This window comes from Dendropsophus ebraccatus, chromosome 4 (assembly GCF_027789765.1).
Source record: "Dendropsophus ebraccatus isolate aDenEbr1 chromosome 4, aDenEbr1.pat, whole genome shotgun sequence".
NCBI lineage: Eukaryota > Metazoa > Chordata > Amphibia > Anura > Hylidae > Dendropsophus > Dendropsophus ebraccatus.
In genome coordinates, this window is record NC_091457.1 from 666,059 (window position 1) to 692,207 (window position 26,149).

The window sequence follows — 26,149 nt, forward strand, 5'->3', positions numbered from 1 at the left end:
CGCCAGTAACACACCTGTGCGCCAGTACCACACCTGTGCGCCAGTACCACACCTGTGCGCCAGTACCACACCTGTGCGCCAGTACCACACCTATGCGCCAGTACCACACCTGTGCGCCAGTACCACACCTGTGCGCCAGTACCACACCTGTGCGCCAGTACCACACCTGTGCGCCAGTACCACACCTATGCGCCAGTACCACACCTGTGCGCCAGTACCACACCTGTGCGCCAGTACCACACCTGTGCGCCAGTACCACACCTGTGCGCCAGTACCACACCTATGCGCCAGTACCACACCTGTGCGCCAGTACCACACCTGTGCGCCAGTACCACACCTATGCGCCAGTACCACACCTGTGCGCCAGTACCACACCTGTGCGCCAGTACCACACCTGTGGTAGCTCCATCACTTTCTAAAGCATTCAGGTGACCAGACACCCTCCCCTCTGCCACGCCTGAGTTTCCCATTGACTTTGATGGGTTCACACTCGGACATTGCTCACCAGTAACGTCCACTCATGCAGGTTAGTGCTCACTCAGCAATAATCACTCACCTTCCCCAGATTACGGGCTTCTCTAACTTTATGTTCTTGGGCCTCCATGTTAATGCTGCGGCCTCACCAACAAACACAGACTGCATATAAAAGCGCCGCAGCAATACATGCCGCTCCACCTGGATAACCCAACACCAGACTACACCACTACATGACGCTCCACCTGTATAACCCAACACCAGACTGCACCAATAAATACTGCTCCACCTGGATAACCCAACACCAGACTACACCACTACATGCCGCTCCACCTGTATAACCCAACACCAGACTACACCACTACATGCCGCTCCACCTGTATAACCCAACACCAGACTGCACCAATAAATACTGCTCCACCTGGATAAACCAACACCAGACTGCACCATAAATACTGCTCCACCTGGATAACCCAACACCAGACTGCACCATAAATACTGCTCCACCTGTATAAACCAACACCAGACTGCACCATAAATACTGCTCCACCTGGATAAACCAACACCAGACTGCACCATAAATACTGCTCCACCTGGATAAACCAACACCAGACTGCACCATAAATACTGCTCCACCTGTATAACCCAACACCAGACTGCACCATAAATACTGCTCCACCTGGATAACCCAACACCAGACTGCAACAATAAATACTGCTCCACCTGGATAACCCAACACCAGACTGCACCATAAATACTGCTCCACCTGTATAAACCAACACCAGACTGCACCATAAATACTGCTCCACCTGGATAAACCAACACCAGACTGCACCATAAATACTGCTCCACCTGGATAACCCAACACCAGACTGCACCATAAATACTGCTCCACCTGTATAACCCAACACCAGACTGCACCATAAATACTGCTCCACCTGGATAACACAAGACCAGACTGCACCATAAATACTGCTCCACCTGGATAACCCAACACCAGACTGCACCAAAAAATACTGCTCCACCTGTATAACCCAACACCAGACTGCACCATAAATACTGCTCCATCTGTATAACCGAACACCAGACTGCACCACTACATGCCGCTCCACCTGTATAACCCAACACCAGGCTGCACCAATAAATACTGCTCCACCTGTATAACCCAACACCAGACTGCACCATAAATACTGCTCCACCTGTATAACCCAACACCAGACTGCACCACTACATGCCGCTCCACCTGTATAACCCAACACCAGGCTGCACCAATAAATACTGCTCCACCTGTATAACCCAACACCAGACTGCATCATAAATACTGCTCCATCTGTATAACCCAACACCAGACTACACCACTACATGCCGCTCCACCTGTATAACCGAACACCAGACTACACCACTACATGCCGCTCCACCTGTATAACCCAACACCAGGCTGCACCATAAATACTGCTCCACCTGTATAACCCAACACCAGACTGCACCATAAATACTGCTCCACCTGTATAACCCAACACCAGACTACACCACTACATGCCGCTCCACCTGTATAACCCAACACCAGACTGCACCATAAATACTGCTCCACCTGTATAAACCAACACCAGACTGCACCATAAATACTGCTCCACCTGTATAACCCAACACCAGACTGCATCATAAATACTGCTCCACCTGGATAACCCAACACCAGACTGCACCAATAAATACTGCTCCACCTGTATAACCCAACACCAGACTGCATCATAAATACTGCTCCACCTGTATAAACCAACACCAGACTGCACCAATAAATATTGCTCCACCTGGATAACCCAACACCAGACTGCACCAATAAATACTGCTCCACCTGGATAACCCAACACCAGACTGCACCATAAATACTGCTCCACCTGGATAACCCAACACCAGACTGCACCATAAATACTGCTCCACCTGGATAACCCAACACCAGACTGCACCATAAATACTGCTCCACCTGGATAACCCAATACCAGACTGCACCAATAAATATTGCTCCACCTGGATAAACCAACACCAGACTGCACCATAAATACTGCTCCACCTGGATAACCCAACACCAGACTGCACCATAAATACTGCTCCACCTGTATAACCCAACACCAGACTGCACCATAAATACTGCTCCACCTGGATAACCCAACACCAGACTGCACCAATAAATACTGCTCCACCTGGATAAACCAACACCAGACTGCACCATAAATACTGCTCCACCTGGATAACACAAGACCAGACTGCACCATAAATACTGCTCCACCTGGATAACCCAACACCAGACTGCACCAAAAAATACTGCTCCACCTGTATAACCCAACACCAGACTGCACCATAAATACTGCTCCATCTGTATAACCGAACACCAGACTGCACCACTACATGCCGCTCCACCTGTATAACCCAACACCAGACTGCACCATAAATACTGCTCCACCTGGATAACCCAACACCAGACTGCACCATAAATACTGCTCCACCTGGATAAACCAACACCAGACTGCACCATAAATACTGCTCCACCTGGATAAACCAACACCAGACTGCACCATAAATACTGCTCCACCTGGATAACCCAACACCAGACTGCACCATAAATACTGCTCCACCTGGATAACCCAACACCAGACTGCACCATAAATACTGCTCCGCTTGTATAACCAAACACCAGACTGCACCAATAAATACTGCTCCACCTGGATAACCAAACACCAGACTGCACCAATAAATACTGCTCCACCTGTATAAACCAACACCAGACTGCACCATAAATACTGCTCCACCTGGATAACCCAATACCAGACTGCACCAATAAATATTGCTCCACCTGGATAACCCAACACCAGACTGCACCATAAATACTGCTCCACCTGGATAACCCAACACCAGACTGCACCATAAATACTGCTCCACCTGTATAAACCAACACCAGACTGCACCATAAATACTGCTCCACCTGGATAAACCAACACCAGACTGCACCATAAATACTGCTCCACCTGTATAACCCAACACCAGACTGCACCATAAATACTGCTCCATCTGTATAACCCAACACCAGACTGCACCATAAATACTGCTCCACCTGTATAACCCAACACCAGACTGCACCATAAATACTGCTCCACCTGGATAACCCAACACCAGACTGCACCATAAATACTTCTCCACCTGGATAACCCAACACCAGACTGCACCATAAATACTGCTCCACCTGGATAACCCAACACCAGACTGCACCATAAATACTGCTCCACCTGTATAACCCAACACCAGACTGCACCATAAATACTGCTCCACCTGGATAACACAAGACCAGACTGCACCATAAATACTGCTCCACCTGGATAACCCAACACCAGACTGCACCAAAAAATACTGCTCCACCTGTATAACCCAACACCAGACTGCACCATAAATACTGCTCCATCTGTATAACCGAACACCAGACTGCACCACTACATGCCGCTCCACCTGTATAACCCAACACCAGGCTGCACCAATAAATACTGCTCCACCTGTATAACCCAACACCAGACTGCATCATAAATACTGCTCCATCTGTATAACCCAACACCAGACTACACCACTACATGCCGCTCCACCTGTATAACCGAACACCAGACTACACCACTACATGCCGCTCCACCTGGATAACCCAACACCAGACTGCACCAATAAATACTGCTCCACCTGGATAACCCAACACCAGGCTGCACCAATAAATACTGCTCCACCTGGATAACCCAACACCAGACTGCACCATAAATACTGCTCCACCTGGATAACCCAACACCAGACTGCACCATAAATACTGCTCCGCCTGTATAACCAAACACCAGACTGCACCAATAAATACTGCTCCACCTGGATAAACCAACACCAGACTGCACCATAAATACTGCTCCACCTGGATAACCCAACACCAGACTGCACCATAAATACTGCTCCACCTGTATAACCCAACACCAGACTGCACCATAAATACTGCTCCACCTGGATAACCCAACACCAGACTGCACCATAAATACTGCTCCACCTGGATAAACCAACACCAGACTGCACCATAAATACTGCTCCACCTGGATAACCCAACACCAGACTGCACCATAAATACTGCTCCACCTGGATAACCCAACACCAGACTGCACCATAAATACTGCTCCACCTGGATAACACAACACCAGACTGCACCATAAATACTGCTCCACCTGGATAACCCAACACCAGACTGCACCATAAATACTGCTCCACCTGGATAACCCAACACCAGACTGCACCATAAATACTGCTCCACCTGGATAACCCAACACCAGACTGCACCATAAATACTGCTCCACCTGGATAACCCAACACCAGACTGCACCATAAATACTGCTCCACCTGGATAACACAACACCAGACTGCACCAAAAAATACTGCTCCACCTGTATAACCCAACACCACACTGCACAGAAACACACTGCTCCACCTGGATAACCCAACACCAGACTGCACCACTACATGCCGCTCCACCTGTATAACCCAACACCAGACTGCACCATAAATACTGCTCCACCTGTATAACCCAACACCACACTGCACAGAAACACACTGCTCCACCTGGATAACCCAACACCAGACTGCACCACTACATGCCGCTCCACCTGTATAACCCAACACCAGACTGCACCATAAATACTGCTCCTCCTGTATAACCCAACACCAGACTGCACCAATAAATACTGCTCCACCTGGATAACCCAACACCAGACTACACCATAAATACCTGGATAACCCAACACCAGAAAATACACACTGCTCCACCTGCATAACCCAACACCACACTGTACTACTAAATACCACTCCACCTGTATAATCCAATATCACATTGCACCAATATATATTGCTTCACCTCTATAAATCAACACCAGACTGCACCACTACATACTGCTCCACCTGTATAGCTCAACATCACACACTACATACTGCTCCCCGGGAGAGGGGGAAGAAGGGTGACAGGAGAGGGGGGCACAGCAAGAGAGGTGACAGAAGAGGGGGGCACAGCCAGAGGGGTGAAAGGAGAGGGGGGCACAGCCAGAGGGATGACAGGAGAGGGGGGGGGCACAGCCAGAGGGGTGAAAGGAGAGGGGGGCACAGCCAGAGGGATGACAGGAGAGGGGGGGGCACAGCCAGAGGGTTGGCAGGAGAGGGGGGGGGGGGGCACAGCCAGAGGGTTGGCAGGAGAGGGGGGGGGGGGCACAGCCAGAGGGTTGGCAGGAGAGGGGGGGGGCACAGCCAGAGGGTTGGCAGGAGAGGGGGGGGGCACAGCCAGAGAGTTGGCAGGAGAGGGGGGGGCACAGCCAGAGAGTTGGCAGGAGAGGGGGGGGCACAGCCAGAGAGCTGGCGGGAGAGGGGGGGGCACAGCACCATACACAGGGCTTTCTACCTGTCTCTCCAGTGGCTTTTGCGCAGCACATGGGGGCTCATACACTGTAGGCGGCACTGGGGGCAGAAGTGATTTTTGGGGTGCATCCTCCCTCCAGCTGTTTACAAGCTCCTCAATGTTTTCTGTCACTTTTCCTAAAAAAAAACAAAAATCATAAAGAAACATGGATGACCATGTGCTGTGGTTACAATGTGGTCGCTGTGCCCGGGGTGCCACGTGATGGATGGATGGATGACCATGTGCTGTGGTTACAATGTGGTCGCTGTGCCCGGGGTGCCACGTGACGGATGGATGACCATGTGCTGTGGTTACAATGTGGTTGCTGTGCCCGGGGTGCCACGTGATGGATGACCATGTGCTGTGGTTACAATGTGGTTGCTGTGCCCGGGGTGCCACGTGATGGATGGATGACCATGTGCTGTGGTTACAATGTGGTCGCTGTGCCCGGGGTGCCACGTGACGGATGGATGACCATGTGCTGTGGTTACAATGTGGTCGCTGTGCCCGGGGTGCCACGTGACGGATGGATGACCATGTGCTGTGGTTACAATGTGGTCGCTGTGCCCGGGGTGCCACGTGATGGATGACCATGTGCTGTGGTTACAATGTGGTCGCTGTGCCCGGGGTGCCACGTGACGGATGGATGACCATGTGCTGTGGTTACAATGTGGTCGCTGTGCCCGGGGTGCCACGTGACGGATGGATGACCATGTGCTGTGGTTACAATGTGGTCGCTGTGCCCGGGGTGCCACGTGATGGATGACCATGTGCTGTGGTTACAATGTGGTCGCTGTGCCCGGGGTGCCACGTGAGGGATGGATGACCATGTGCTGTGGTTACAATGTGGTCGCTGTGCCCGGGGTGCCACGTGACGGATGGATGACCATGTGCTGTGGTTACAATGTGGTCGCTGTGCCCGGGGTGCCACGTGATGGATGGATGACCATGTGCTGTGGTTACAATGTGGTCGCTGTGCCCGGGGTGCCACGTGATGGATGGATGACCATGTGCTGTGGTTACAATGTGGTCGCTGTGCCCGGGGTGCCACGTGATGGATGACCATGTGCTGTGGTTACAATGTGGTCGCTGTGCCCGGGGTGCCACGTGATGGATGTAACAATGTGGACAGGTGTCCTCACCATAGCTGGTGATGAGATCGTCATGGAGGATCCAGTTGTTGTTACCGCACAGGCCGCGGGTTCTGCCCACATAGTCCGGACTCATCTTGACATAGATGGCATCGTGCCCGTCCCAGGCCAGAGAGAAGACATATTGCTGGGTGAGGAGGATGTACCCAGAGACACGCTGTATCCTCAGCCCCCCGCTCACGTATGGCAGCTCCACCCTGGGGGGGACACAGAACACTGGGGTCCAGACACTCACATGACCACCATCCTGCCATCTGATTGGCCGCTGACGACTATGCTCACCTGAGGTTGTTGAGGAGAACAATCCGGTTCTGTAGCGTCACCTCCTCAGCGCCAGCAAAATAGAGGGAGACGGAGCGGGAGCAGGCGTCCGGGCCGAGGGCACAGGAGCCGCCATTGTGCACCTGAGGGTCAGGGAGGCCGCAAGCTCAGTCATAAAAGTACCCGCACCCCGTAAGTCACATGACGCCATATTGTATCATACCCGATAAAACGGTAGTGCCATCTATGTGTATGACCTTCTACCCTTCATCAGAGCAGAAACTGGCACCAACATGGCTGCTATTATACACAGACACTACGGGCGCTATTATACACAGGCGGTATTATACACGGACACTACGGGCGCTATTATACACAGGCGGTATTATACATGGACACTACGGGCGCTATTATACACAGGCGGTATTATACACGGACACTATTATATAAGGACACTACAGGTGGTATTATATACGGACACTACGGGCTGTATTATACATAGACACTACAGGTGGTATTATACATGGACACTACGAGCGGTATTATACACAGGCGGTATTATACACGGACACTATTATATAAGGACACTACAGGCGGTATTATACACGAACACTACAGCTGCTATTATATAAGGACGCTAAAGGCGGTATTATATACGGACACTACGGGCTGTATTATACATGGACACTACAGGCGGCATTATACACGGACACTACGGGCTGTATTATACATGGACACTACAGGTGGTATTATATACGGACACTACGGGCTGTATTATACATGGGCACTACAGGTGGTATTATACACGGACACTACGGGCTGTATTATACATGGGCACTACAGGTGGTATTATACACGGACACTACGGGCTGTATTATACATGGACACTACAGGTGGTATTATATACGGACACTACGGGCTGTATTATACATGGACACTACAGGCGGCATTATATAAGGACACTACAGGCGGTATTATACACGGACACTACGGGCTGTATTATACATGGACACTACAGGTGGTATTATACACGGACACTACGGGCTGTATTATACATGGGCACTACAGGTGGTATTATACACGGACACTACGGGCTGTATTATACATGGACACTACAGGTGGTATTATACACGGACACTACGGGCTGTATTATACATGGACACTACAGGTAGTATTATACACGGACACTACGGGCTGTATTATACATGGACACTACAGGTGGTATTATATACGGACACTACGGGCTGTATTATATAAGGACACTACAGGCGGTATTATATACGGACACTACGGGCTGTATTATACATGGACACTACAGGTGGTATTATATACGGACACTACGGGCTGTATTATACATGGACACTACAGGCGGCATTATATAAGGACACTACAGGCGGTATTATACACGGACACTACGGGCTGTATTATACATGGACACTACAGGTGGTATTATACACGGACACTACGGGCTGTATTATACATGGGCACTACAGGTGGTATTATACACGGACACTACGGGCTGTATTATACATGGACACTACAGGTGGTATTATACACGGACACTACGGGCTGTATTATACATGGACACTACAGGTGGTATTATATAAGGACACTACAGGGGGCATTATATAAGGACACTACAGGCGGTATTATACATGAACACTACGGGCGGTATTATACACAGGCGGTATTATACACGAACACTATTATATAAGGACACTACAGGTGGTATTATACTCGAACACTACAGCTGCTATTATATAAGGACGCTAAAGGCGGTATTATATACGGACACTACGGGCTGTATTATACATGGACACTACAGGTGGTATTATACACGGACACTACAGGCAGCATTATATAATGACACTACAGGCAGTATTATACACGAACACTACGGGCGGTATTATACACAGGCGGTATTATACACGGACACTACGTGCAGTATTATACACGAACACTACGGGCGGTATTATACACGGACACTACGGGCGGTATTATACACGGACACTACGCAGCTGGCAGGGGATGGGCAGGTAATGACCGCCGGCCGGGCTCCACTTCAGCAAAATTGCTGCAATTGTACTGATCCCCCCGGCAGTAATGTCCGCCCGTCCATCATCCTGTCACACGCATTGAGTGAACCCGGCTGCCCGTGCTCTGACCCGTGCCGCAACGTCCCTGGCACTATATTATACAGAGCAGATGCCAGGTGGCGTCCATCATGTGACCCCAGCACAACGGCCACAGGTACTGTGCAGACCAGACACCCAATAGACCACACCCCATTTCTGCATAAACCCCGCCCCTTTCTTGTAGCAACTCTCACTGGGAGTTATGGGAAGGAGGAGGCGCATGCAAACACATCACCTGTATGGCGAAGCTCTGCTCATCCGCTTCTACATGCCGCACAAGGTCATAGGTCAACTTTCCCGGGAAAAAAAAATAAACTCCATCAAATGTCTCATAATGATACTGGCCCCAGGTCCGACAGATGTTCTCCCGCTCCGGCCCTGTGTTATAGACTGAGAAAGAAGCTGCAGGTCAGTGTATACATGTACATATACCATGGATATACAACTACCGCGCATGTACATATACCAAGGATATACAACTACCGCGCATGTACATATACCATGGATATACACCTACAGCGCATATACATATACTATGGATATACAACTACAGCGCATGTACATATACCATGGATATACACCTACAGCGCATGTACATATACCATGGATATACACCTACCGCGCATGTACATATACCATGGATATACAACTACAGCACATGTACATATACCATGGATATACACCTACAGCACATGTACATATACCATGGATATACAACTACAGCGCATGTACATATACTATGGATATACACCTACAGCGCATATACATATACTATGGATATACAACTACAGCGCATACATGTACATATACCATGGATATACACCTACAGCACATACATGTACATATACCATGGATATACAACTACAGCGCATGTACATATACCATGGATATACACCTACAGCACATGTACATATACCATGGATATACACCTACAGCACATACATGTACATATACCATGGATATACACCTACCACACATATACATATACCATGGATATACACCTACAGCACATACATGTACATATACTATGGATATACACCTACAGCACATGTACATATACCATGGATATACACCTACAGCACATACATGTACATATACCATGGATATACAACTACAGCGCATATACATATACTATGGATATACAACTACAGCGCATGTACATATACCATGGATATACACCTACAGCGCATGTACATATACCATGGATATACACCTACCGCGCATGTACATATACCATGGATATACAACTACCGCGCATGTACATATACCATGGATATACACCTACAGCGCATATACATATACCATGGATATACAACTACAGCGCATATACATATACTATGGATATACAACTACCATGCATGTACATATACCATGGATATACACCTACAGCGCATACATGTACATATACCATGGATATACACCTACAGCGCATGTACATATACCATGGATATACACCTACAGCACATACATGTACATATACCATGGATATACACCTACAGCACATGTACATATACCATAGTTATACAACTACCGCGCATGTACACATACCATGGATATACAACTACCGCGCATGTACATATACCATGGATATACACCTACAGCACATACATGTACATATACCATGGATATACACCTACAGCACATACATGTACATATACCATGGATATACACCTACAGCGCATATACATATACTATGGATATACAACTACAGCGCATGTACATATACCATGGATATACACCTACAGCACATACATGTACATATACCATGGATATACACCTACCACACATGTACATATACCATGGATATACAACTACCGCGCATGTACATATACCATGGATATACACCTACAGCGCATGTACATATACCATGGATATACACCTACAGCACATGTACATATACCATGGATATACACCTACAGCACATACATGTACATATACCATGGATATACACCTACAGCACATGTACATATACCATAGTTATACAACTACCGCGCATGTACACATACCATGGATATACAACTACCGCGCATGTACATATACCATGGATATACACCTACAGCACATACATGTACATATACCATGGATATACACCTACAGCACATACATGTACATATACCATGGATATACACCTACAGCACATACATGTACATATACCATGGATATACACCTACAGCGCATATACATATACTATGGATATACAACTACAGCGCATGTACATATACCATGGATATACACCTACAGCACATACATGTACATATACCATGGATATACACCTACCACACATGTACATATACCATGGATATACAACTACCGCGCATGTACATATACCATGGATATACACCTACAGCGCATGTACATATACCATGGATATACACCTACAGCACATGTACATATACCATGGATATACACCTACAGCACATACATGTACATATACCATGGATATACACCTACCACACATGTACATATACCATGGATATACAACTACCGCGCATGTACATATACCATGGATATACACCTACAGCGCATGTACATATACCATGGATATACACCTACAGCACATACATGTACATATACCATGGATATACACCTACAGCACATGTACATATACCATGGATATACACCTACAGCACATGTACATATACCATAGTTATACAACTACCGCGCATGTACACATACCATGGATATACAACTACCGCGCATGTACATATACCATGGATATACACCTACAGCACATACATGTACATATACCATGGATATACACCTACAGCACATACATGTACATATACCATGGATATACACCTACAGCACATACATGTACATATACCATGGATATACACCTACAGCGCATACATGTACATATACCATGGATATACAACTACCGCGCATGTACATATACCATGGATATACAACTACCGCGCATGTACATATACCATATATATATACACCTACAGCACATACATGTACATATACCATATATATACACCTACAGCACATACATGTACATATACCATGGATATACACCTACAGCACATGTACATATACCATGGATATACACCTACAGCGCATGTACATATACCATATATATATACACCTACAGCACATACATGTACATATACCAGGGATATACAACTACAGCACATACATGTACATATACCATGGATATACACCTACAGCACATACATGTACATATACCATAGTTATACAACTACAGCGCATGTACATATACCATGGATATACACCTACAGAGCATACATGTACATATACCATGGATATACACCTACAGCACATACATGTACATATACCATGGATATACACCTACAGCACATGTACATATACCATGGATATACAACTACCGCGCATGTACATATACCATGGATATACACCTACAGCACATACATGTACATATACCATGGATATACACCTACAGCACATGTACATATACCATGGATATACAACTACAGCGCATGTACATATATCATATATATACACCTACAGCACATACATGTACATATACCATGGATATACAACTACAGCACATACATGTACATATACCATGGATATACACCTACAGCACATGTACATATACCATGGATATACACCTACAGCGCATGTACATATACCATATATATACACCTACAGCACATACATGTACATATACCATGGATATACAACTACAGCACATACATGTACATATACCATGGATATACACCTACAGCACATACATGTACATATACCATGGATATACACCTACAGCACATGTACATATACCATGGATATACAACTACCGCGCATGTACATATACCATGGATATACAACTACAGCGCATGTACATATATCATATATATACACCTACAGCACATACATGTACATATACCATGGATATACAACTACAGCACATACATGTACATATACCATGGATATACACCTACAGCGCATGTACATATACCATAGTTATACAACTACAGCGCATGTACATATACCATGGATATACACCTACAACGCATACATGTACATATACCATGGATATACAACTACCGCGCATGTACATATACCATGGATATACACCTACAGCGCATGTACATATACCATGGATATACACCTACAGCGCATGTACATATACCATGGATATACACCTACAGCACATACATGTACATATACCATGGATATACAACTACAGCGCATGTACATATATCATATATATACACCTACAGCACATACATGTACATATACCATGGATATACAACTACAGCACATACATGTACATATACCATGGATATACACCTACAGCGCATGTACATATACCATAGTTATACAACTACAGCGCATGTACATATACCATGGATATACACCTACAACGCATACATGTACATATACCATGGATATACAACTACCGCGCATGTACATATACCATGGATATACACCTACAGCGCATGTACATATACCATGGATATACACCTACAGCGCATGTACATATACCATGGATATACACCTACAGAGCATACATGTACATATACCATGGATATACACCTACAGCACATGTACATATACCATGGATATACAACTACAGCGCATGTACATACACCTACAGCACATGTACATATACCATGGATATACACCTACAGCGCATGTACATATACCATGGATATACACCTACAGCACATGTACATATACCATGGATATACACCTACAGCACATACATGTACATATACCATGGATATACACCTACAGCACATGTACATATACCATGGATATACACCTACAGCACATACATGTACATATACCATGGATATACACCTACAGCGCATGTACATATACCATGGATATACACCTACAGCACATGTACATATACCATGGATATACACCTACAGCGCATGTACATATACCATGAATATACAACTACAGCGCATGTACATATACCATGGATATACACCTACAGCACATGTACATATACCATGGATATACAACTACCGCGCATGTACATATACCATGGATATACACCTACAGCGCATGTACATATACCATATATATATATACACACCTACAGCACATACATGTACATATACCATGGATATACAACTACAGCACATACATGTACATATACCATGGATATACACCTACAGCGCATGTACATATACCATAGCTATACAACTACAGCGCATGTACATATACCATGGATATACACCTACAGCACATACATGTACATATACCATGAATATACAACTACAGCGCATGTACATATACCATGGATATACACCTGCAGCACATGTACATATACCATGGATATACACCTACAGCGCATGTACATATACCATGAATATACAACTACAGCGCATGTACATATACCATATATATACACCTACAGCACATACATGTACATATACCATGGATATACAACTACCGCGCATGTACATATACCATGGATATACACCTACAGCGCATGTACATATACCATGGATATACACCTACAGCACATGTACATATACCATGGATATACACCTACAGCACATACATGTACATATACCATGGATATACACCTACAGCGCATGTACATATACCATATATATAGACCTACAGCACATACATGTACATATACCATGGATATACAACTACAGCACATACATGTACATATACCATGGATATACACCTACAGCACATGTACATATACCATAGTTATACAACTACCGCGCATGTACATATACCATGGATATACACCTACAGCACATGTACATATACCATGGATATACACCTACCACACATGTACATATACCATGGATATACACCTACAGCACATACATGTACATATACCATGGATATACACCTACAGCACATGTACATATACCATGGATATACACCTACAGCACATACATGTACATATACCATGGATATACACCTACCACACATGTACATATACCATGGATATACACCTACAGCACATACATGTACATATACCATGGATATACACCTACAGCACATGTACATATACCATAGTTATACAACTACAGCGCATGTACATATACCATGGATATACAACTACAGCGCATGTACATATACCATGGATATACACCTACAGCACATGTACATATACCATGGATATACACCTACCACACATGTACATATACCATGGATATACACCTACAGCACATACATGTACATATACCATGGATATACAACTACAGCGCATGTACATATACCATGGATATACACCTACAGCACATGTACATATACCATGGATATACACCTACCTGTCACGGCCGCGGCGGCGTCCCGCGTTCCGGGCCGCCGCCGCGACCGCTTCCTGCCCCATGCAGCAGCCGGTGTCCATAGTCGGGGACCCGGCGCTGCTATCACCTCGGCCCCGGGGGGCGCCTCACCTCTCCACGCTCCTGTCTCCCGCTGTGCCGGCCGGCGCGCGCGTCCCCGCCTCCTAGGGCGCGCGCGCGCCGGCTGTCTCAGATTTAAAGGGGCAGTGCGCTCCTAATTGGTAGTTGCACCTAATCACTCCCCTATAAATCCCAGCATGCCCTGTCCCCTGGGTTGGAGCCTCTACATGCTTCCCATAGCGTTTGGCCCAGCCCCCTGTTGTTCCTGTGTCCTGTCCGTTACCTGGTCCCTAGTCCCTGTTCCTGAGTCCTGTCCGTTACCTGGTCCCTAGTCCCTGTTCCTGGTTCCTGTTCCCCTGTCACTCCACCTGTTCCTGTGTCCAGCTTGTCACGTGCTCTCTCATCTGCAGACTATTGCCTGTGCCATCTCCAGCCACGCCTCGCCTGCCGACACCAGCAACCAAGCCAGGGGTAGCGACCTGGGGGTCGCCTGCCGCAGCAAGTCCATCCCGCCTTGCGGCGGGCTCTGGTGAAAACCAGCGGCCCCTTAGACTCCGCTCCCTGGTGAGGTTTGTGCCATCGCTGGTGCCGGTCCAGTGGATCCACTACTCCGGGCGTTACACTACCACACATGTACATATACCATGGATATACACCTACAGCACATACATGTACATATACCATGGATATACAACTACCGCGCATGTACATATACCATGGATATACAACTACAGCGCATGTACATATATCATATATATACACCTACAGCACATACATGTACATATACCATGGATATACAACTACAGCGCATGTACATATACCATAGTTATACAACTACAGCGCATGTACATATACCATGGATATACAACTACAGCGCATGTACATATACCATGGATATACACCTACAGCACATGTACATATACCATAGTTATACAACTACAGCACATACATGTACATATACCATGGATATACAACTACAGCGCATGTACATATACCATATATATACACCTACAGCACATACATGTACATATACCATGGATATACAACTACAGCACATACATGTACATATACCATGGATATACAACTACAGCGCATGTACATATACTATGGATATACACCTACAGCACATGTACATATACCATAGTTATACAACTACAGCGCATGTACATATACCATGGATATACAACTACAGCGCATGTACATATACCATGGATATACACCTACAGCACATGTACATATACCATGGATATACACCTACCACACATGTACATATACCATGGATATACACCTACAGCACATACATGTACATATACCATGGATATACAACTACCGCGCATGTACATATACCATGGATATACAACTACAGCGCATGTACATATATCATATATATACACCTACAGCACATACATGTACATATACCATGGATATACAACTACAGCACATACATGTACATATACCATGGATATACACCTACAGCGCATGTACATATACCATAGTTATACAACTACAGCGCATGTACATATACCATGGATATACACCTACAGAGCATACATGTACATATACCATGGATATACACCTACAGCACATACATGTACATATACCATGGATATACACCTACAGCACATACATGTACATATACCATGGATATACACCTACAGCACATACATGTACATATACCATATATATACACCTACAGCACATGTACATATACCATGGATATACACCTACAGAGCATACATGTACATATACCATGGATATACACCTACAGCACATACATGTACATATACCATGGATATACACCTACAGCACATACATGTACATATACCATGGATATACACCTACAGCACATGTACATATACCATGGATATACAACTACAGCACATACATGTACATATACCATGGATATACAACTACCGCGCATGTACATATACCATGGATATACACCTACAGCGCATGTACATATACCATGGATATACACCTACAGCACATGTACATATACCATGGATATACAACTACAGCGCATGTACATACACCTACAGCACATGTACATATACCATGGATATACACCTACAGCGCATGTACATATACCATGGATATACACCTACAGCACATGTACATATACCATGGATATACACCTACAGCACATACATGTACATATACCATGGATATACACCTACAGCACATGTACATATACCATGGATATACACCTACAGCACATACATGTACATATACCATGGATATACACCTACAGCACATACATGTACATATACCATGGATATACACCTACCACACATGTACATATACCATGGATATACTCCTACAGCACATGTACATATACCATGGATATACACCTACCACACATATACATATACCATAGATATACAACTACAGCACATACATGTATATACACTGACCACAAAGCCTACTGGAGCCATAGCACATGCACACACACACACAGATGACAACTTCTCCCCGACCACCCTTATGTAATAGGGCCAGTGTCCTATTACTGATATATTCTCCGACCACCCTTATGTAATAGGGCCAGTGTCCTATTACTGATATATTCCCCGACCACCCTTATGTAATAGGGCCAGTGTCCTATTACTGATATATTCCCCGACCACCCTTATGTAATAGGGCGTGTCCTATTACTGATATATTCCCTGACCACCCTTATGTAATAGGGCCAGTGTCCTATTACTGATATATTCCCCGACCACCCTTATGTAATAGGGCCAGTGTCCTATTACTGATATATTCCCCGACCACCCTTATGTAATAGGGCCAGTGTCCTATTACTGATATATTCCCCGACCACCCTTATGTAATAGGGCCAGTGTCCTATTACTGATATATTCCCCGACCACCCTTATGTAATAGGGCCAGTGTCCTATTACTGATATATTCCCCGACCACCCTTATGTAATAGGGCCAGTGTCCTATTACAGATATATACCCGACCACCCTTATGTAATGGGGCCAGTGTCCTATTACTGATATATTCCCCGACCACCCTTATGTAATAGGGCCAGTGTCCTATTACTGATATATTCCCCGACCACCCTTATGTAATAGGGCCAGTGTCCTATTACTGATATATTCCCCGACCACCCTTATGTAATAGAGCCAGTGTCCTATTACTGATATATACCCCGACCACCCTTATGTAATAGGGCCAGTGTCCTATTACTGATATATTCCCCGACCACCCTTATGTAATAGGGCCAGTGTCCTATTACTGGTATATTCCCCGACCACCCTTATCTAATAGGGCCAGTGTCCTATTACTGATATATTCCCCGACCACCCTTATGTAATAGGGCCAGTGTCCTATTAGAATGTTGCTCATAATATATATTCATGAGCAAAACTTGTAAAATTCATATCAAAATTAAATTCTACATTTTTTAAAGATTTTTTTAAAGCTGGAGTCTGAGTCGGTACAATTTTTTCCAACTCCGACTCCACAGCCCTGAGCACATGTACATATACCATAGATATACACCTACAGGAGGAGGAGTGATGGGGTGAGGCACGGAGGAGGAGGAGTGATGGGGTGAGGCACGGAGGAGGAGGAGTGATGGGGTGAGGCATGGAGGAGGAGGAGGAGTGATGGGGTGAGGCATGGAGGAGGAGGAGGAGGAGTGATGGGGTGAGGCATGGAGGAGGAGGAGGAGGAGTGATGGGGTGAGGCATGGAGGAGGAGGAGGAGGAGTGATGGGGTGAGGCACGGAGGAGGAGGAGGAGGAGTGATGGGGTGAGGCATGGAGGAGGAGGAGGAGTGATGGGGTGAGGCATGGAGGAGGAGGAGGAGGAGTGATGGGGTGAGGCATGGAGGAGGAGGAGGAGGAGTGATGGGGTGAGGCATGGAGGAGGAGGAGGAGGAGGAGTGATGGGGTGAGGCATGGAGGAGGAGGAGGAGTGATGGGGTGAGGCATGGAGGAGGAGGAGGAGGAGTGATGGGGTGAGGCACGGAGGAGGAGGAGGAGGAGTGATGGGGTGAGGCACGGAGGAGGAGGAGGAGTGATGGGGTGAGGCATGGAGGAGGAGGAGGAGGAGTGATGGGGTGAGGCACGGAGGAGGAGGAGGAGGAGTGATGGGGTGAGGCACGGAGGAGGAGGAGGAGGAGTGATGGGGTGAGGCACGGAGGAGGAGGAGGAGGAGTGATGGGGTGAGGCACGGAGGAGGAGGAGTGATGGGGTGAGGCATGGAGGAGGAGGAGGAGGAGTGATGGGGTGAGGCATGGAGGAGGAGGAGGAGTGATGGGGTGAGGCATGGAGGAGGAGGAGGAGTGATGGGGTGAGGCATGGAGGAGGAGTGATGGGGTGAGGCACGGAGGAGGAGGAGGAGGAGTGATGGGGTGAGGCATGGAGGAGGAGGAGGAGGAGTGATGGGGTGAGGCATGGAGGAGGAGGAGGAGTGATGGGGTGAGGCATGGAGGAGGAGGAAGAGGAGTGATGGGGTGAGGCACGGAGGAGGAGGAGGAGGAGTGATGGGGTGAGGCGAGGAGGAGGAGTGATGGGGTGAGGCGAGGAGGAGTCCTCCCCGGTACTGATGTAGGGGTCCACCTCTGCCCCGTCCTCCCCAGTACTGATGTAGGGGTCCACCTCTGCCCCGTCCTCCCCAGTACTGATGTAGGGGTCCACCTCCGCTCCCCGTCCTCCCCGGTACTGATGTAGGGGTCCACCTCTGCTCCCTGTCCTCCCCGGTACTGATGTAGGGGTCCACCTCCGCTCCCCGTCCTCCCCAGTACTGATGTAGGGGTCCACCTCCGCTCCCTGTCCTCCCCGGTACTGATGTAGGGGTCCACCTCTGCTCCCTGTCCTCCCCGGTACTGATGTAGGGGTCCACCTCCGCTCCCCGTCCTCCCCGGTACTGATGTAGGGGTCCACCTCCGCTCCCTGTCCTCCCCGGTACTGATGTAGGGGTCCACCTCCGCTCCCTGTCCTCCCCAGTACTGATGTAGGGGTCCACCTCCGCCCCCTGTCCTCCCCAGTACTGATGTAGGGGTCCACCTCTGCTCCCTGTCCTCCCCGGTACTGATGTAGGGGTCCACCTCCGCTCCCCGTCCTCCCCGGTACTGATGTAGGGGTCCACCTCTGCCCCCTGTCCTCCCCAGTACTGATGTAGGGGTCCACCTCCGCCCCCTGTCCTCCCCGGTACTGATGTAGGGGTCCACCTCCGCTCCCTGTCCTCCCCAGTACTGATGTAGGGGTCCACCTCCGCTCCCTGTCCTCCCCGGTACTGATGTAGGGGTCCACCTCTGCCCTGTCCTCCCCAGTACTGATGTAGGGGTCCACCTCTGCCCTGTCCTCCCCAGTACTGATGTAGGGGTCCACCTCTGCCCCCTGTCCTCCCCAGTACTGATGTAGGGGTCCACCTCTGCCCCCTGTCCTCCCCAGTACTGATGTAGGGGTCCACCTCTGCCCCCTGTCCTCCCCGGTACTGATGTAGGGGTCCACCTCCGCTCCCTGTCCTCCCCAGTACTGATGTAGGGGTCCACCTCTGCCCCCTGTCCTCCCCAGTACTGATGTAGGGGTCCACCTCTGCCCCCTGTCCTCCCCGGTACTGATGTAGGGGTCCACCTCCGCTCCCTGTCCTCCCCGGTACTGATGTAGGGGTCCACCTCCGCTCCCCGTCCTCCCCAGTACTGATGTAGGGGTCATATTTGAAGCAGTCATGTCACATGACCAGAGACATGCATCACATGACACTCACCTATCTGACATCTGGATCCAGACGCGTTGTATCGGCTGCAGTCACAGAACTTCTTCTGCCAACATTCTCCTCCATTGAAGCAGGGAAGGACGTCTGCGGAGTGAGGAGACGTGTTACAGGCGTGTCACATGTCTCTGCACCCCTCCCCCCTTCCGGCCGTGGAAGGAGCTGGGCTCTGCGCCTGGGAGGAGCTCGGCCACCGCTCTGCGCCCGGGAGGAGCTCGGCCACCGCTCTGCGCCCGGGAGGAGCTCGGCCACCGCTCTGCGCCCGGGAGGAGCTCGGCCACCGCTCTGCGCCCGGGAGGAGCTCGGCCACCGCTCGGCCCCAGGAGGAGCTCGGCCACCGCTCGGCCCCAGGAGGAGCTCGGCCACCGCTCGGCCCCAGGGTCAGATAGGAGTGATGTGGAGCTCTATACAGCGCTGTGGAATACGTTGGGGCTTTACAAGCACGTGGAATCTTATTAGAACATGAGAAGCAGCAGAGGGCACGGAGGGGAGATGGGCCTCATTCTGAGTGATGACACCTGGGGAGCGGCCTCCATTGTTCTGCAGACACCTGGCTGGCAGCTGCGAGGCTGCGATGTTCTGCAGATGTCCAGGGTGGATCTGAACTCACATCTGCAGCCTCTGAAGTTTCATCTCCAGTAATTTCCAGGTCACTGGTCTGAACTGCAGAAAATAAAAATCTGTAATCATCGCTTATTACCTTCCCGAGAGATCAACCGTAATAAATGTCAGTACGAAGGGAGCGCGGAGGGAGCGTGTGTACGGAGGAGGGTGCAGGGAATCTCTGCAGGGAGAGCGCGTGTACGGGGGAGGGCGGTGCAGGGAATCTCTGCAGGGAGAGCGTGCGTACGGGGGAGGGTGAAGGGAATCTCTGCAGGGAGAGCGCGTGTACGGAGGAGGGCGGTGCAGGGAATCTCTGCAGGGAGAGCGTGCGTACGGGGGAGGGTGAAGGGAATCTCTGCAGGGAGAGCGCGTGTACGGAGGAGGGCGGTGCAGGGAATCTCTGCAGGGAGAGCGTGTGTACGGGGGAGGGAGGTGCAGGGAATCTGCAGGGAGAGCGTGCGTACGGAGGAGGGCGGTGCAGGGAATCTCTGCAGGGAGAGCGTGTGTACGGGGGAGGGAGGTGCAGGGAATCTGCAGGGAGAGCGTGCGTACGGAGGAGGGCGGTGCAGGGAATCTCTGCAGGGAGAGCATGTGTACGGAGGAGGGCGGTGCAGGGAATCTCTGCAGGGAGAGCATGTGTACGGAGGAGGGCGGTGCAGGGAACCTCTGCAGGGAGAGCGTGTGTACGGAGGAGGGCGGTGCAGGGAGAGCGTGTGTACAGTGGAGGGCGGTGCAGGGAGAGCGTGTGTACGGAGAAGGGCGGTGCAGGGAATCTCTGCAGGGAGAGCGTGTATACGGAGGAGGGTGCGAGGAATCTCTGCAGGGAGAGCGTGTGTACGGAAGAGGGCGGTGCAGAGATTCTCTGCAGGGAGAGCGTGTGTACGGGGGAGGATGCAGGGAATCTCTGCAGGGAGAGAGTGTGTACGGAGGAGGGCGGTGCAGGGAATCTCTGCAGGGAGAGAGTGTGTACGGAGGAGGGCGGTGCAGGGAATCTCTGCAGGGAGAGCGTGTGTACAGAGGAGGGAGGTGCAGGGAATCTCTGCAGGGAGAGCGTGTGTACGGAGGAGGGCGGTGCAGGGAGAGCGTGTGTACGGAGAAGGGTGGTGCAGGGAATCTCTGCAGGGAGAGCGTGTATACGGAGGAGGAAGGTGCAGGGAGAGCGTGTGTACGGGGGAGGGTGCAGGGAATCTCTGCAGGGAGAGCGTGTGTACGGAGGTGGGAGGTGCAGGGAATCTCTGCAGGGAGAGCGTGTATACGGAGTAGGGAGGTGCAGGGAGAGCGTGTGTACGGGGGAGGGTGCAGGGAATCTCTGCAGGGAGAGCGTGTGTACGGAGGAGGGAGGTGCAGGGAATCTCTGCAGGGAGAGCGTGTATACGGAGGAGGGTGCGAGGAATCTCTGCAGGGAGAGCGTGTGTACGGAGGTGGGAGGTGCAGGGAATCTCTGCAGGGAGAGCGTGTGTACGGGGGAGAGTGCAGGGAATCTCTGCAGGGAGAGCGTGTGTACGGAGGAGGGCGGTGCGGGGAATCTCTGCAGGGAGAGCGTGTGTACGGAGGAGGGTGCAGGGAATCTCTGCAGGGAGAGCGTGTGTAGGGAGGAGGGAGGTGCAGGGATTCTCTGCAGGGAGAGCGTGTGTACGGAGGAGGGCGGTGCAGGGAGAGAGTGTGTACGGGGCAGGGCGGTGCAGGGAATCTCTGCAGGGAGAGGGTGTGTACGGAGGAGGGCGGTGCAGGGAATCTCTGCAGGGAGAGCGTGTGTACGGAGGAGGGCGGTGCAGGGAGAGTGAGTGTACGGAGGAGGGCGGTGCAGGGAGAGCGTGTGTATGGAGGAGGGCGGTGCAGGGAGAGCGCGTGTACGGAGGAGGGCGGTGCGGGGAATCTCTGAAGGGAGAGCGCGTGTACGGAGGAGGGCGGTGCGGGGAATCTCTGAAGGGAGAGCGGTGCAGGGAGAGCGTGTGTACGGAGGAGGGCGGTACAGGGAATCTCTGCAGGGAGAGCGTGTGTACGGAGGAGGGAGGTGCAGGGAATCTCTGCGGGGAGAGCGTGTGTACGAAGGAGGGCGGTGCAGGGAGAGCGTGTGTACGGAGGAGGGCAGTGCAGGGAATCTCTGCAGGGAGAGCGTGTTTACGGAGGAGGGCGGTGCAGGGAGAGCGTGTGTACGGAGGAGGGCGGTGCAGGGAGAGTGAGTGTACGGAGGAGGGCGGTGCAGGGAATCTCTGCAGGGAGAGGGTGTGTACGGAGGAGGGCGGTGCAGGGAATCTCTGCAGGGAGAGGGTATGTACAGAGGAGGGCGGTGCAGGGAATCTCTGCAGGGAGAGCATGTGTACGGAGGAGGGCGGTGCAGGGAGAGCGTGTGTACGGAGGAGGGCGGTGCAGGGAGAGCGTGTGTACGGAGGAGGGAGGTGCAGGGAGAGCGTGTGTACGGAGGAGGGAGGTGCAGGGAGAGCGTGTGTACGGAGGAGGGCGGTGCAGGGAATCTCTGCAGGGAACGTGTGTACGGAGGAGGGCGGTGCAGGGAGAGCGTGTGTACGGAGGAGGGCGGTGCAGGGAGAGCGTGTGTACGGAGGAGGGCGGTGCAGGGAATCTCTGCAGGGAGAGCGTGTGTACGGAGGAGGGCGGTGCAGGGAGAGCGTGTGTACGGAGGAGGGCGGTGCAGGGAGAGCGTGTGTACGGAGGAGGGCGGTGCAGGGAGAGCGTGTGTACGGAGGAGGGCGGTGCAGGGAGAGCGTGTGTACGGAGGAGGGCGGTGCAGGGAGAGCGTGTGTACGGAGGAGGGAGGTGCAGGGAGAGCGTGTGTACGGAGGAGGGCGGTGCAGGGAATCTCTGCAGGGAGAGCGTGTGTACGTAGGAGGGCGGTGCAGGGAGAGCGTGTGTACGGAGGAGGGCGGTGCAGGGAATCTCTGCAGGGAGAGCGTGTGTACGTAGGAGGGCGGTGCAGGGAGAGCGTGTGTACGGAGGAGGGCGGTGCAGGGAATCTCTGCAGGGAACGTGTGTATAGAAGTGCATCCTGCAGGGTATAAATGCCCCCAGGCCGATCCGAGCGCATTGACACCCCCGCTGCCCACCATGTGACCGCAGCCAACCCTCTACCTGGTGTGTATCATACCGCACTTTACTTTGGGGGGCCTCCTCTCCTCTGGGGGCGCCGCTCCTGGCTGATCACCTCTCACTCTGATTTCCTGAAAAAAGAAGAAAGGAAAATCAGACACAGATTAGACTCCGGCTGGACTGTCTCATGTGCCCACTACCTGTAACGTGTCCCCTCCCCCACCATGCTGGCAGTAGGGTTCCTGTGCCCCTGAGGGTCACTCATCCGGGGGGGCTGGGAACACAGGGAGGAGGGTTGTCAGGCAACATGTAACAGGGGGGTTTACACTTAATATAAAACCAGAAGCCCCCGTCTAAAGTCTCGCTGAGGCTGAGGCCACATGGAGGCCGGGGAGGCTGAGAGACTCTGCTGTGTACTATAATAGAGGTGAGGAGAGTGAGGCTGAGACCACATGGAGGCCGGGGGAGGCTGTGAGACTCTGCTGTGTACTATAATAGAGGTGAGGAGAGTGAGGCTGAGACCACATGGAGGCCGGGGAGGCTGTGAGACTCTGCTGTGTACTATAATAGAGAGGTGCGGAGAGTGAGGCTGAGACCACATGGAGGCCGGGGGAGGCTGTGAGACTCTGCTGTGTACTATAATAGAGAGGTGAGGAGAGTGAGGCTGAGACCACATGGAGGCCGGGGGAGGCTGTGAGACTCTGCTGTGTACTATAATAGAGAGGTGAGGAGAGTGAGGCTGAGACCACATGGAGGCCGGGGAGGCTGTGAGACTCTGCTGTGTACTATAATAGAGGTGAGGAGAGTGAGGCTGAGACCACATGGAGGCCGGGGAGGCTGTGAGACTCTGCTGTGTACTATAATAGAGGTGAGGAGAGTGAGGCTGAGACCACATGGAGGCCGGGGGAGGCTGTGAGACTCTGCTGTGTACTATAATAGAGGTGAGGAGAGTGAGGCTGAGACCACATGGCGGCGGGGGAGGCTGTG

General features: G+C 49.9%; 1 protein-coding gene across 1 annotated transcript in view; it reads right to left on the bottom strand.

Moving 5' to 3' along the window:
* OTOG (otogelin) overlaps positions 1 to 26,149 on the bottom strand; it is a 230,428-nt gene that overhangs the window by 181,580 nt on the left and 22,699 nt on the right. The window contains exons 4-9 of the mRNA XM_069967756.1: positions 25,221 to 25,293; positions 21,509 to 21,601; positions 9,703 to 9,857; positions 7,354 to 7,475; positions 7,063 to 7,268; positions 5,924 to 6,057 (exon numbers count right to left, since the gene is read on the bottom strand). Coding sequence (XP_069823857.1) covers positions 5,924 to 6,057; positions 7,063 to 7,268; positions 7,354 to 7,475; positions 9,703 to 9,857; positions 21,509 to 21,601; positions 25,221 to 25,293 — 783 coding nt within the window. The remainder of the gene's footprint in view (positions 1 to 5,923; positions 6,058 to 7,062; positions 7,269 to 7,353; positions 7,476 to 9,702; positions 9,858 to 21,508; positions 21,602 to 25,220; positions 25,294 to 26,149) is intronic.